Genomic DNA, 15,528 nt, shown 5'->3' with positions numbered 1-15,528 from the left:
CTCTCCTACCCTCTCCTCTTCCTGTCCTCTCCTACCCTCTCCTCTTCCTGTCCTCTCCTACCCTCTCCTCTTCCTGTCCTCTGTCCTCTCCTACTCTACTCCTGCTTGTCACTGTTTTAAATGAGCATTAGCATTGGACCTAACATCCCCAGCCTCTGCCTCCCTCCCTAGTTCCCCCCCTGGACTGTCAGTCAGGCTCGAGCTACATCCCCTCTCTGTGTGTTGTGTTTCACCTGTTCTCTCTCGCACCCCGCCCTGGGTGGTTCTCATGTCTCTGTCTGTGTCCAGCTACACTGATAGAATGGGAATGTGTGTGATTGTAACCTGGGGAGACTAGGCCGCACCAAGTGCTCAGCCAGTGTTGGAAGGAGGGAGAGCAGGAGGTGTGTTAGGGGGATTTTTTTCACCTGTCACGGAGGCCTCTCTTAAACTCCCTCAGTAGACCTGCTGTCCCAGAGGTGCTGCACACTAATGATCCCTCTCTCCTCATCCCCCTCTCTTCTCTCTTTTGCTCACCCCCATCCTCTCCTTTCCTCTCTCCTCTCTGTCTCTCCTCTTCTTGTGTTGGTATTGATGTGTGTAACCCAGAGGCCTGTTCTTCCTGTTTTTTTACACCCTGGTTGCGTGTTGCAGATCACCTGAAATAGATATTAAAGACAGAGGTGAATCTGGGAAATAGAATGTTTAGAGACAATGGAAGTCTACAACCTAGTTGCAACAGTCTACAACCTGTGTTTGTCACAATGTAAACCATTTGTCTGGTCTCTTTCCCCTCCTGTTCCTTTCCTCCTCTCTTTTCCTCTCCTCTCTGCAGGTCCTGGCGTACTCCGAGGGTCTGCATGGTAAGTGGATGTTCAGTGAGATCAGAGCGGTCTTCTCCAGGCGATACCTGCTCCAGAACACTGGCCTGGAGGTCTTCATGGCCAACAGGAGTAAGCATCACACACATTCACTACGTCCCAAATGCCACCCTATTCCCTATATAGTACACTACTTTGGACCAGAGCCCATAGTGCACTACATAGAGAAAAGTGTGCCATTTTGTACACAGCCACACTCTGGTCTCAGATGTGTCCTGTTTGCATTCTGAAGATGATATTTTAATAAACTGCTTCTCTTAACCACTTTAACATAGTGTTGAGAATTGTTATTAATCGTGTTTTGTTATCTCTCCTCCCAGCGTCAGTGATGTTTAACTTCCCAGACCAGGCAACAGTGAAGAAGGTGGTCTACAGTCTACCCAGGGTCGGAGTGGGAACCAGCTATGGCCTACCACAAGCCAGGTAACTAACACACACACACACACACACACACACACACACACACACACACACACACACACACACACACACACACACACACACACACACACACACACACACACACACACACACACACACACACACACACACACACACACACACACACACACACACACACACACACACACACACACACACACACACACACACACACACACATTTCAATGTTTAGCTCATGAAACATTTTGGCCTTTGCAATACTGGCTCCAGAGTAGTATTATGGGGTGCATTGTGTCCATATTATTTAGCAGGGTGTGTATTGTTAGTCTCCCCATCTACCTCCTTTGTGTTGTGGAGAGTGGAACTGTCCCTGCCAGCAGCTGACCCTGCCTACAGCAGAGACATTTTTGTACTGTTTCAGAGGTCCACACAAGACATGACATAACATAGAACATTAATAGACAAGAACAGCTTAAGGACAGAACTACATCAATTTAAAAAAGGTACACATAGCCTACATATCAATACACACACAAACTATCAAATAGGTCAAATAGAGGAGAGGCGTTGTGCAGTGAGGTGTTGCTTTATCTGTTTTTATTTATTTGAGCAATATGAGATGGAACAGAGTTCCATGCAATAATGGCTCTATATAATACTGTATGGTTTCTTGAATTTGTTCTGGATTTGGGGACTGTGAAAAGACCCCTGGTGGCATGTCTGGTGGGGTAAGTGTGTGTGTGTGTCAGAGCTGTGTATAAATTGATTATGCAAATAATTGAGACTTTTCAACACATTAATGTTTGTTATTAAAAGAACAAGTGATGCAGTCAGTCATAGTATTTATTTTATTTTTATTTATTTACCCCTCTGACTGCAATGAAGAGCAAGACGTGCCGCTCCGATCTGGCCCAGCTTCAGCTTAACTAGGTCTTTCCTTGCAGCACTCAACCACACGACAAACACAACTAGAGCCTGCAGGACTTTTAGGAGTGTGGTGTCAAAAAAGCAGAGCATCTCTTTACTACAGAAAGACCTCTTCCCCTCTTTACAACCATTGAATCTATATGTTCTGACCATGACAGTTTACAATCTAAGGTAACACCAAGTCATTTCTTGTTCTTTTGTATGATATCTTACACACAATTTTAGGCCCAGCTTTTGGAACTTTGGCTTTCCTGAATATAGCCACTATATTGTGATCACTGCATCCAATAGGTACGGCTAACGCTTTAGAACAAAGTTCTACAATATTAGTAGAAATATGATCAATACATGTGGATGATCTTGTTCCTGTAGTGTTTGTAAACACCCTGGTAGGTTGATTAATAACCTGAACAAGATTACAGGCACTGGTTACAGTGAGAAGCTTCCTCTTGAGTGGACAGCTTGAAAACCAGTCAATATTCAGGTCCCCAAGAAAGTAGACCTGTCTGTTTACATCACATACACTATCAAGCATTTCACATATATGATTTAGATACTGACTGTCAGCACTTGGTGGCCTATAGCAACACCCCAAAAGAAAAGGCTTTAGATGTGCCAAGTTAACCTGCAACCACAACACTTCAATAACACATGACATGAGATATTCTCTATGAATTAGAGGGATATGGCTCTGAATATATAGAACAACACCTCCCCCATTAGCATGTCTGTCTCTTCTACAGATGTTATAGCCTTGTATATGCTGTGACATCAAATGAATTATCTATGTGAGTCTCAGAAATGGCTAATATACAAATGTTATCTGACGTTAGCAAGTTATTGATTTCATTATCCTTATTTCTAAGGCTACATACAATGTATTACTATGGGCTATTTTGAGCCCTTGAACCTCAGGAACTTCACCACTATCGGCCTGGGCCTGTCACCTGGGCCGGTGATGGGTTTTCCAATTCGGTGGGCGTGCTCCACCTCAACCTTCCTGTGGTGCATCTTCAGTTTCTCCGAGATCATTTCCCCCACTTTGTTCTCAGACTCCATCCAGGTCTTATGTGGAGATTCTGCAATTCCGTCCACAACCATGTTGTTCCACCTTGATTTTTCCCTCAAGATAATCTGATTTCTCCGTCATCATGATCATGGATTCACATATAGAACTGATGTACTCTCTCAATGATTTACAGATTGCTGTCATCTTGCCGTTCTCCTGTTTAACCTCTAGCGTCGAGCAATCCCGTATCCGGGAGCGTAATCATAGCCTCAAGTTCATTACCATAACGCAACGTTTCCTATTCATGAAAATCGCAAATTAAATTAAATAAATACTTTGAAACACAAGCTTAGCCTTTTGTTAACAACACTGTCATCTCAGATTTTCAAAATATGCTTTTCAACCAAAGCTACACAAGCATTTGTGTAAGAGTAGTGATAGCATAGCATTAAGCCTAGCATTCAGCAGGCAACATTTTCACAAAAACAAGAAAAGCATTCAAATAAAATCATTTATCTTTGAAGAACTTCAGATGTTTTCAATGACGAGACTCTTAGTTAGATAGCAAATGTTCATTTTTTCCCCAAATATTATTTGTGTAGACGAAATAGCTCAGTTTTGTTCATCACGTTTGGCTAAGAAAAATACCGGAAACTGCAGTCACTTACAACACCAAACTTTTTTCCAAATTAGCTCCATAATATCGACAGAAACATGGCAAACGTTGTTTAGAATCAATCCTCAAGGTGTTTTTCACATATTTATTCGATAATCTATCAGTGGTGGCAGTTGGCTTGTCATCAGAAGCAAACGGAAAAATACTGCAGCTGGAGATTACGCAATAATTGCAACGGAGGACACCAAGCGACCACCTGGTAGATGTAGTCTCTTATGGTCAATCTTCCAATGATATGCCTACAAATATGTCACAATGCTGTAGACACCTTGGGGAAAACGTGGAAAACGTAAGCTGACTCCTAGCTCCTTCACAACCATATAAGGAGTCATGGGAATGAGGCGGTTTTTAAAAAATGTGACACTTCCTAATTGGATTTGTATCTGGGTTTCGCCTGTAACATCAGTTCTGTGGCACTCACAGACAATAACTTTGCAGTTTTGGAAACGTCAGAGTGTTTTCTTTCCAAAGCTGTTAATTATATGCATAGTCGAGCATCTTTTCGTGACAAAATATCTTGTTTAAAACGGGAACGTTTTTCATCCAAAAATGAAAAGAGATCGCCCCCTATATCGAAGAAGTTAAACTCATAGCTGGCCCTGGAAGAACTACAAACTGTTCCTCAGGTCTTGGACATCTCTGGTCAGGTAGTCCTTTCTTTAATTAGTTGACTCTACCAGTATTTGGACCAACACTTAAAGCTATTTTCTGTTGTTGTAACAACTGCTTATAGAACTATTTTTGTTTGTTTTAAAGATCCTTCACCTGTGATAGAGAGACACCACTGTCCTCGGTACTCCCGCCGGCTTTGGTCTTTGTCATGGTAGCAACGTAGGTTACGCTGTTACTCCTCACATTTCCAGACAGGATAAGTCACAGGGAAGATTGAAAACAACAATAAACAGCAGGGTTCTAGCCAGCCACAAGCCCGGGACAATCCGTGGTCCCAGCCACAATGGCTAACCGCATCGTGGGCTGCATTCAAGCCATCAGGAAAACCCCACTAGCTTGATAGGCAGCTAGCTAGCAGCTAGGCTAACTGTTACACCAAATAAGTCCTTAGACCCGGCCTTGGTCGGCAGGATCACTGAGAGTAGCAGTCCCAGCAACTGATGCAACTGCATTGCAGGACCAAACTCAAAAAGTAGCTAGCTACTAAGAAACATTTTAATACACTTTCAAAAGAGCAAACGTTCCAAAACAACAAACCGAGCTCTCCCTCGTTCCGCGTTCAACAGGAAGTGAATCCCATTGCTCCCGTCATTGGAATGAGTGGTCATTGACTCTGACTGAACTGATCTAATTCTCTGAGTTAAGTCACAGAGCTGCAGCCTGCCTGCCTTCCTGACCGCACAGTAAAATACACAGAAGGAGACGGAGGACAGACGCTTTACATACCTACACCCTGTCATTAAGTACCACAAAACACACATATATTGTTAGCAATCAGTTAGCTAGTGTTAGCTGTTGATTGGCTAGTGTTAGCTCTCTGTTGTTAGATAGTGTTAGCTATCAGCTAGTGTTAGCGATTGGTTAGCATTAGCTTTCAGTTAGTGTTAGCTATCGGCTAGTGTTAGCTATGAGCTAATGTTAGGTATTGACTAGTGTTAACTAGTATTGTTAGCTATTGTAGTGTTAGATCTTTTAGAAACAGCCTCCATCCAACTTTTGATTCTCCCCATGTGTTGAGTTGAAGTCACTTCAAGGCCTGCACGACTCTGACACTTTGGTCATGGCTGAAGAATGCTTAGGTCTCACATGCTGATGAAGCTGTCACGCGGTGCCAGTGTGTGCTGCTCTGAGTTCTCACTGAATGATTGCGTGTCTGGGAGTTTTGGTCTTTAGCTGGTCTATGTGTGTCTGGTTGTGCACTTAGGTTTCTTGAGTACACTTACGAACCTCTTACTTAAACCTCATTGGTATGAATGATTCCTGGTCAAAAGTAGTGCAATAAATTGGGAAAAGGGTTCCATTTTGGACACAACCTTAGGTGTTTCTTCCTCTGTTGTTGTGCAGGCGTATCTCCATGGCGACGCCCCGGCAGCTCTTCAAGTCGTCTAACATGACCCAGCGCTGGCAGAGGAGGGAGATCTCCAACTTCGAGTACCTCATGTTCCTCAACACCGTCGCAGGTCAGCATCCCTTCTCCTCCCTTTTTCCTCCTCTCTCGTTTCTCAGTCTTCTCCTCTCTCCTCTTTTCCCTCCCCTCCCTTTCTCCCTCTCTCCTATGCCCTCTCCCCCTCATCTTGGATGGATCCATGTTGTTGTATTGAGCCGATCACCTCTTCTCTCCGTACCCAAAATCTCATCATCTATTATTCTACCATGATGAATGTAGTGTATGTTGTTGTTGACTGGCTGTTAAAACACCCCAGCCAGGACCTACAGGTAAGTTGTCTTTGTTTAAGGAGTCAGATGCTCTCTTCAGTGTTCAGTAGTACTGTTCTTAATGTAGGTAGCCTTACTTCACTGTTCATGTGGAGGAATATGACTGACTTATTTGAAGCAAGAAAATAAGGAAAAAGGAAGCAAGACTATTGCAGATCACACATCCTCCAGGATAATTAGGGGTTGTGTGCGTGCGTGCGTGTGCGCGTACGCGTGTGTGTGTGTGTGTGTGTGTGTGTGTGTGCGTGCGTGCGTGCGTGCGCGTGCCTCTTTGTCGCCTCTGAACTGTGACTAACTGGAAGACGAGAGCGCCTGCCGCACCACTCTTCTCTGAGAGGTGTCACATCCCTCGCTCGCTGCAGATTCATGCATATTTATATTTATCTGTGGCGTGAGTTCGATATGTTATTGTCATCTAATTAGATGTACGGCAGACAGAAAAACATGGTGGAAATTCATAAAAAATGTGTGGTAATGACCTGAGCTGCCGGAAGTGTCAGGGGAGTTGGGGTGGAAGACAGGAGGGAGATGGAGGTAAGAGGAGGGAAGAGGGGTGGAAGACAGGAGGGAGATGGAGGTAAGAGGAGGAGGGGTGGAAGACAGGAGGGAGATGGAGGTAAGAGAAGGAGGGGTGGAAGACAGGAGGGAGATGGAGGTAAGAGAAGGAGGGGTGGAAGACAGGAGGGAGGAGGTGGAGGAGGGGTGGAAGACAGAGGAGATGGAGGTAAGAGAAGGGGTGGAAGACAGGAGGGAGATGGAGGTAAGAGGGAGGGGTGGAAGACAGGAGGGAGATGGAAGACAGGAGGGGTGGAAGACAGGAGGGAGATGGAGGTAAGATGGAGGGAGGGAGATGGAGGTAAGGAGGAGGGGGTGGAAGACAGGAGGGAGATGGAAGACAGGAGGACAGGAGATGGAGGTAAGAGAAGGAGGGGTGGAAGACAGGAGGGATGGAGGTAAGAGAGGAGGGGGTGGAAGACAGGAGGGAGATGGAGGTAAGAGGAGGTGGAAGGAGGAGGTAGGGGAGGGGTGGAAGACAGGAGGGAGATGGAGGTAAGAGAGGGAGGTAAGGGTGGAAGACAGGAGGGAGATGGAGGTAAAGACAGGAGGGAGATGGAGGTAAGAGAAGGAGGGGTGGAAGACAGGAGGGAGATGGAGATGGAGGAGGAGGGGTGGAAGACAGGAGGAGATGGAGGTAAGAGGAGGACGGGTGGAAGACAGGAGAGATGGAGGTAAGAGGAGGAGGGGTGGAAGACAGGAGGGAGATGGAGGTAAGAGGAGGAGGGTGGAAGACAGGAGGGAGATGGAGGTAGAGGAGGAGGGGTGGTGGAGGGGTGGAAGGAGGAGGGGTGGAAGACAGGAGGGAGATGGAGGTAAGAGGAGGAGGGGTGGAAGACAGGAGGGAGATGGAGGTAAGAGGAGGCGGGGTGGAAGACAGGAGGGAGATGGAGGTAAGAGGAGGAGGGGTGGAAGACAGGAGGGAGATGGAGGTAAGAGGAGGAGGGGTGGTGGAGGAGGAAGAGAGGGCAAAAGGTGTTAACATGCAGCCAGTGCTCTTCTAATTAAACACTATTCTACTGTTATTAACATTCTGACATGTCAGAGTGTGTGTTGTGTGTGTGTGGGTATCATCCTGACACTTCAGAACAGGCTGGAACTCTACCCACAACGCATCTCCTCACTATAACCTCACACCCACCTCACGCCCCTCACCCGTCTTTCCCTACACCACCACCCTAGAACAGGAACAGGCTACAACCGTGGTAAATCTACTCACACCGTTATCTCTCCAAGCTAATGTCCGGGCTTAAGCTCAGTGGGCTAATGCAGTCTTGTGACATGCAGTCTGTCAAAGTAGCTCTGGGAATTAGCTGGGGCATGCGTGTGATTTTAGATGTGTAGCATCCATAACACCCTGCCCTTACCCTAACCCACTATCATATCATAGTGTATCTACATTTACATGTTGGTCATTTAGCAGACGCTGTTGTCCAGAGTGACTTAAAATCACCTTAACCACTCTAACCCTAACCCAGCATCATAATGTACCATTCACAACACCCATATCTAACCCTAATAATTCTAATTCTATCTATACATCACAGCAGCAGGAGAACCACCCTTCCATTAAACTACGTTAAACACTCAGCAGCCATCTTATTTGCTGTGGGAACTACTGTGTCCTAATCAAGTACATTATCATTTGGGTATGACATGTTTCTGTTAGAGGAAGTAAGAGTAGCCTCCAGGGGCACACAGAGGATGGGAGTCTAGGGGGCTGGGAGGATTGGAGGATGGGAGGCTAGGGATCTGGGAGTATGTGAGGCTAGTGGGCTGGGAGGCTAGGGGGCTGGGAGGCTAGGGGGCTGGGAGGCTAGGGGGCTGGGAGGCCAGGGGGCTGGGAGGATGGGAGGCTAGGGGGCTGGGAGGATGGGAGGCTAGGGGGCTGGGAGGATGGGAGGCTAGGGGGCTGGGAGGATGGGGGCTGGGAGGATGGGAGGCTAGGGAGCTGGGAGGCTAGGGGGCTGGGAGGATGGGAGGCTAGGGGGCTGGGAGGATGTGAGGCTAGGAGGCTGGGGGGCTAGGGGGCTGGGAGGCTAGGGGCTGGGAGGATGGGAGGCTAGGGGCCTGGGAGGATGGGAGGCTGGGGGCTGGGAGGATGGGAGGCTAGGGGGCTGGGAGGCTGGCAGGATGGGAGGCTAGGGGGCTAGGGGGGAGGATGTGAGGCTGGGGCTAGGCTGGGAGGCTGGGAGGATGGGAGGCTAGGGGGCTGGGAGGATGGGAGGCTAGGGGGCTGGGAGGATGTGAGGCTAGGGGGCTAGGGGGCTAGGGGCTGGGTGGCTGGGTGGCTGGGAGGAGGGATGGGAGGCTGGGAGGGGGATGGGAGGATGGGAGGCTAGGGGACTGGGAGGATGTGAGGCTAGGGGGCTAGGGGCCTGGGAGGATGGGAGGCTAGGGGGCTGGGGATGATGGGAGGCTAGGGGGAGGCTGGGGGGCTGGGAGGCTGGCTGGGAGGATGGGAGGCTAGGGGGCTAGGGGGCTGGGAGGCTGGGAGGATGGGAGGCTAGGGGGCTGGGAGGGGGCTGGGAGGCTGGGAGGCTAGGAGGCTGGGAGGATGGGAGGCTAGGGGGCTGGGAGGATGGGAGGCTAGGGGGCTGGTAAGATGGGAGGCTCCGGGGCTGGGAGGATAGGAGGCTAGGGGGCTGGTAAGATGGGAGGCTAGGGGGCTGGTAAGATGGGGGGCTAGGGGTTGGTAAGATGGGAGGCTAGGGGGCTGGGAGGATGGGAGGCTAGGGGGCTGGTAAGATGGGAGGCTAGGGGGCTGGGAGGATGGGAGGCTAGGGGGCTGGTAAGATGGGAGGCTAGGGGGCTGGGAGGATGGGAGGCTAGGGGCTGGTAAGATGGGAGGCTAGGGGGCTGGGAGGATGGGAGGCTAGGGGGCTGGTAAGATGGGAGGCTAGGGGGCTGGGAAGATGGGAGGCTAGGGGGCTGGGAGGATGGGAGGCTAGGGGGCTGGTAAGATGGGAGGCTAGGGGGCTGGTAAGATGGGAGGCTAGGGGGCTGGTAGGGGAGGCTGGGGCTAAGATGGGAGGCTAGGGGGCTGGTAAGATGGGAGGCTGGGATGGGGCTGGGAGGCTAGGGGGCTGGGAAGATGGGAGGCTGGGATGGGGCTATGAGGCTAGGGGTGGGTGTCTAGGGGCTTGGAGGATGGGAGGCTAGGGGGCTGGGAGGATGGGAGGCTAGGGGCTGGGAGGATGGGAGGCTAGGGGGCTGGTAAGTTGGGTGGCTGGGATGGGGCTGGAAGGATCGGAGGCTGGGACGGGGCAGGGGGCTGGGAGGATGGGAGACTAGGGGGCTGGGAAGATGGGGGCTGGGATGGGGCTGGGAGGCTAGGGGGTGGGTGGCTAGGGGCTGGAAGGATGGGGAGGCTCGGGGGCTGGGAAGGGGCTGGGAGGCTAGGGGGTGGGTGGCTAGGGGCTGGAAGGATGGGGAGGCTCGGGGGCTGGGAAGATGGGAGGCTAGGGGACTGGGAGGCTAGGGGGCTGGAATGTTGGGTGGCTGGGAGACTAGGGGGCAGGGAGGATGGGTAGCTAGGGGGCTTTGAGGTTGAGGTGCTGGGAGGATGGGAGGTTTGGGGCTGAGATTAAACTACATTAAACACTCAGCAGCCATCTTATTTGCTGTGGGAACTACTGTGTCCTAATCATACATTATCATTTGGGTATGACATGTTTCTGCCAGAGGAAGTAAGAGTAGCCCCCAGGGGCACACAGAGCCGAGAGGTTGGGGACAGATCAGAACATTGTAGAGCAGGGAAGCTAGATGTTTGAGAAGCTATCGGAGGCTGGTAGTTTGGTGAAAGAGCAGAACATTGCAGAGAGGCTAGGGGGTTGGGAGGATAGGAGGCTAGGTGTCTGGGAGTTTAGGGGGCTGGGAGGTTTGGAGGCTAGGGGGCTGGGAGGATGGAAGGCTAGAGGGATCAGAGGATGAGAGGTTAGGGAGCTGGGGGGATGGATGGTTGGGAGGCTAGGGGTCTGGGAGGCTGGAGGTCTGGGAGGCTAGAGGGTTGGGTGGTTGGGAGGCTAGGGGCAGTGAGGATGGGAAGATGGGAGGCTAGGAGTCTGGGAGGCTAGGGGGCTCAGAGGATGGGAGGTTAGAGAGCTGGGTGGCTAGGGTGCTAGGAGGATGGGAGGCTTGGGAGCTGGGGGCTGGAAGGTTGGGGGGCTAGGGGGCTGGGAGGATGGGAGGCTAGGATGCTGGGAGGGTGGGAGTATGGGAGGCTAGGATGCTGGGAGAGTGTGAGGTTGATGGTGGTCTCCTGTCTCCTGTTTGACTGGCTGTTGTGGGTTTTCTGCTAGTGTGTAATACTGCTCTATAATCAGTTGTTGATATCACACCATCACACCCATAGTTCTGTTCTCTGATTGGACCAGCTCATATTAGTGTCTTCTGATTGGACCAGCCCATAACAGTGCTTACTTATTGGACAGCCCATAGCAGTGTCTTCTGATTGGACCAGTCCATAGCAGTGTGAAATTAGAGAGGACTTGTGGCGACTTGGAGAGTTGAGGAGCTCTTCGTGGTTCTCATGGCTGAGTTAGGGTTCCATCTGAAAACCATCAAAACCATTTTCCTGAAGAGGAAAACTAAGCTCTCACATCTGGCAACCCTCAGTACAGCTGCATGTGGGCACCGCCATGACTGAGGTATCCATGGTAACCTCCAACGGCTGTCCAATCAGGAGGTTAGCCTGGCGGTGTCACATCAGGCGTGTTCAACGACAACATGGTGACCAGGAGAACAGTTCTATATCTCTGTAATTACATATATAACACATAATACATATACACACTGCACACACTACATATACACACTACACATACTACATATACACACTGCACACACTACATATACACACTGCACAAACTACATATACACACTACACACACTACATATACACACTGCACAAACTACATATACACACTGCACAAACTACATATACACACTGCACAAACTACATATACACACTGCACACACTACATATACACACTGCACAAACTACATATACACACTGCACACACTACATATACACACTGCACAAACTACATATACACACTGCACAAACTACATATACACACTGCACACACTACATATACACACTGCACAAACTACATATACACACTGCACAAACTACATATACACACTGCACAAACTACATATACACACTGCACACACTACATATACACACTGCACAAACTACATATACACACTGCACAAACTACATATACACACTGCACAAACTACATATACACACTGCACAAACTACATATACACACTGCACAAACTACATATACACACTGCACAAACTACATATACACACTGCACACACTACATATACACACTACACATACTACATATACACACTGCACACACTACATATACACACTGCACAAACTACATATACACACTGCAGAAACTACATATACACACTGCACACACTACATATACACACTATACATACACAGTACATATACACAATACATATACACACTACACACACATACTACATATTCACACTACACACACTACATATACACAGTGCACACACACTACATATACACACACTACACACACATACTGCATGTACACACACACTACATACACACTACATATACACACAACATATACACACTACACATACACGCTACACACACTACATATAAACACTACACACACTACATGTAAACACTACACACACTACATGTACACACTACACATACACACTACACACACACACACACACATGCACCCTTTGCTCCTAACCATGGACGTTTTCATTACGGAGACCGTTTACGAAACAAACAGAAGCAAACCGAGCAAAACGAGAGTTTATATTGGTCAAATTCAGGTAGGTCCCTCCCCGTTTCATTTGGTTTGCTTCCGTATAAGAAACGTTGAACCCCAACACCAGACTGGCCTAATATACTCATCAGGATCATGCAGAGAAAGGAAGAGCACACCAACACACAGACACACAGTCAATCAATCATCAATCCCATTGATTTATAATGCCCTTATTACATCAGTGGATGTCACAAAGTGCTGTACAGAAACCCAGACTAAAACCCCAAAGAGCACGGTGGCTAGGAAAAATTTCCTAGAAAGGCAGGAACCTAGGAAGAAACCTAGAGAGGATCTGAGGGGCTGTCCAGTCCTCTTCTGGCTGTGCCGGTGGAAATTATAAGAGTACATGGCCATTAAGGCCAGATTGTTCTTCAAGATGTTCAAATGTTGATAGATGACCAACAGGGTCAAATAATAATCACATTGGTTATAGAAGGTGCAACAGGTCAGCACCTCAGGAGTAAATGTCAGTTGGCTTTTCATAGCCAAGCATTCAGAGGTCGAGACAGCAGGTGCGGTAGATAGAGCGAGAGGGATAGAGGGGGTCGAAACAGTAGGTTCAGGATAAGGTAGCAGGTCCGGTGAACAGGTCAAGGTTCTGCCGCTGGCAGAACAGCAGAAACTGGATCAGCAGCACAACCAGGTGGCCTGGAGACAGGCAAAGACAGGAGTTGCCAGGTAGTACTGAAGCATGGTCTTAAGGCACAGGTCCTCCGGGAGGGGAGAGAGAGAGAGATGGGAGAATTAGAGGGAGCATACTTAAGATCACACAGTACACCAGATAAGACAGGAGAATTACACCAGATAGGACAGACTGACCCTAGCCCTCCGGTACATAGACTATTTCAGCATAGCTACTGGGGACTGAGACAGTGAGGGTCGGGGGACACTGTGTGCCCCCGTCTGACGATACCCCCCCTGACATGGCCAGTGACTTCCGGCGCCGACAGAGATGGCCGACAGAGATGGCCGCCTCGCTTCGCGTTCCTAGGAAACTATGCAGATTTTTGTTTTTTTACGTGTTATTTCTTACATTGGTACCCCAGGTCATCTTAGGTTTCATTACATACAGTCGAGAAGAACTACTGAACATAAGAGCAGCGTCAACTCACCATCAGTACGACCAAGAATATGACTTTCGCGAAGCGGATCCTGTGTTCTGCTTTCACCCAGGACAACGGAATGGATCCCAGCCAGCGACCCCAAAAAACGACTTCGTAAAAGGGGAAAACGAAGCAGTCTTCTGGTCAGACTCTGGAGATGGGCACATCGTGCACCACTCCCTAGCATTCTCCTCGCCAAGGTCCAGTCTCTTGACAACAAGGTTGATGAAATCCGAGCAAGGGTAGCATTCCAGAGGGACATCAGAGACTGTAACGTTCTTTGCTTCACGGAAACATGGCTCACAGGAGAGACGCTATCGGAGTCGGTGCAGCCAGCTGGTTTCTCCACGCATCGCGCCGACAGAAACAAACATCTTTCAGGTAAGAAGAGGGGCGAGGGCGTATGCTTCATGGTTAACATGATGTGGTGTTGCCACAACAACATACAGGAACTCAAGTCCTTCTGTTCACCTGATTTAGAATTCCTCACAATCAAATGTCGACCGCATTATCTACCAAGGGAATTCTCTTCGATTATAATCACAGCCGTATATATTCCCCCCCAAGCAGACCCATCGATGGCTCTGTACTAACTTTATTTGACTCTTTGCAAACTGGAATCCATATATCCGGAGGCTGCATTCATTGTAGCTGGGGATTTTAACAAGGTTCATCTGAAAACAAGACTCCCTAAATTTTATCAGCATATCGATTGCGCAACCAGGGCTGGAAAAACCTTGGATCATTGCTATTCCAACTTCCGCGACGCATATAAGGCCCTGCCCCGCTCTCCTTTCGGAAAAGCTGACCACGACTCCATTTTGTTGATCCCTGCCTACAGACAGAAACTAAAACAAGAAGCTCCCGCGCTGAGGTCTGTTCAACGCTGGTCCGACCAATCTGATTCCACACTCCAAGACTGCTTCCATCACGTGGACTGGGATATGTTCCGTATTGCGTCAGACAACAACATTGACGAATACGCTGATTCGGTTAGAATGTGCGTTGAAGATGTTGTTCCCATAGCAATGATTAAAACATTCCCAAACCAGAAACCGTGGATTGATGGCAGCATTCGCGTGAAACTGAAAGCGCGAACCACTGCTTTTAATCAGGGCAAGGTGACTGGAAACATGACCGAAAACAAACAGTGTAACTATTCCCTCCGCAAGGCAATCAAACAAGCTAAGCGTCAGTATAGAGACAAAGTAGAATCTTAATTCAACGGCTCAGACACAAGAGGTATGTGGCAGGGTCTACAGTCAATCACGGATTACAAAAAGAAAACCAGCCCCGTCACGGACCAGGATGTCTTGCTCCCAGGCAGACTAAATAACTTTTTTGCCCGCTTTGAGGACAATACAGTGCCACTGACACGGCCCGCAACTAAAACATGCGGACTCCCCTCCACTGCAGCCGACGTGAGGAAAACATTTAAACGTGTCAACCCTCGCAAGGATGCAGGCCCAGACAACATCCCCAGCCGCGCCCCCAGAGCATGCGCAAACCAGCTGGCTGGTGTGTTTACGGACATATTCAATCAATCCCTATCCCAGTCTGTTGTTCCCACATGCTTCAAGAGGGCCGCCATTTTTCCTGTTCCCAAGAAAGCTAAGGTAGCTGAGCTAAACGACTTCCGCCCCGTAGCACTCGCTTCCGTCATCATGAAGTGCTTTGAGAGACTAGTCAAGGACCATATCACCTCCACCATACCTGACACCCTAGACCCACTCCAATTTGCTTACCGCCCAAATAGGTCCA

At 48.9% G+C, this 15,528-nt stretch overlaps 1 protein-coding gene across 7 annotated transcripts in view; it reads left to right on the top strand.

The window, feature by feature from the left end:
* LOC124005234 (neurobeachin-like) overlaps positions 1-15,528 on the top strand; it is a 418,832-nt gene that overhangs the window by 320,685 nt on the left and 82,619 nt on the right. For all 7 annotated transcript variants that reach the window (XM_046314300.1, XM_046314299.1, XM_046314297.1 and 4 more), the window contains 3 exons: positions 815-932; positions 1,181-1,283; positions 5,891-6,006. In XM_046314300.1, the coding sequence (XP_046170256.1) occupies positions 815-932; positions 1,181-1,283; positions 5,891-6,006 (337 nt within the window). The remainder of the gene's footprint in view (positions 1-814; positions 933-1,180; positions 1,284-5,890; positions 6,007-15,528) is intronic.

Source organism: Oncorhynchus gorbuscha, linkage group LG19, assembly GCF_021184085.1.
Source record: "Oncorhynchus gorbuscha isolate QuinsamMale2020 ecotype Even-year linkage group LG19, OgorEven_v1.0, whole genome shotgun sequence".
NCBI lineage: Eukaryota > Metazoa > Chordata > Actinopteri > Salmoniformes > Salmonidae > Oncorhynchus > Oncorhynchus gorbuscha.
Note: the sequence above shows the minus strand (reverse complement) of the source record. Positions and strands in the feature narration are given on the sequence as shown.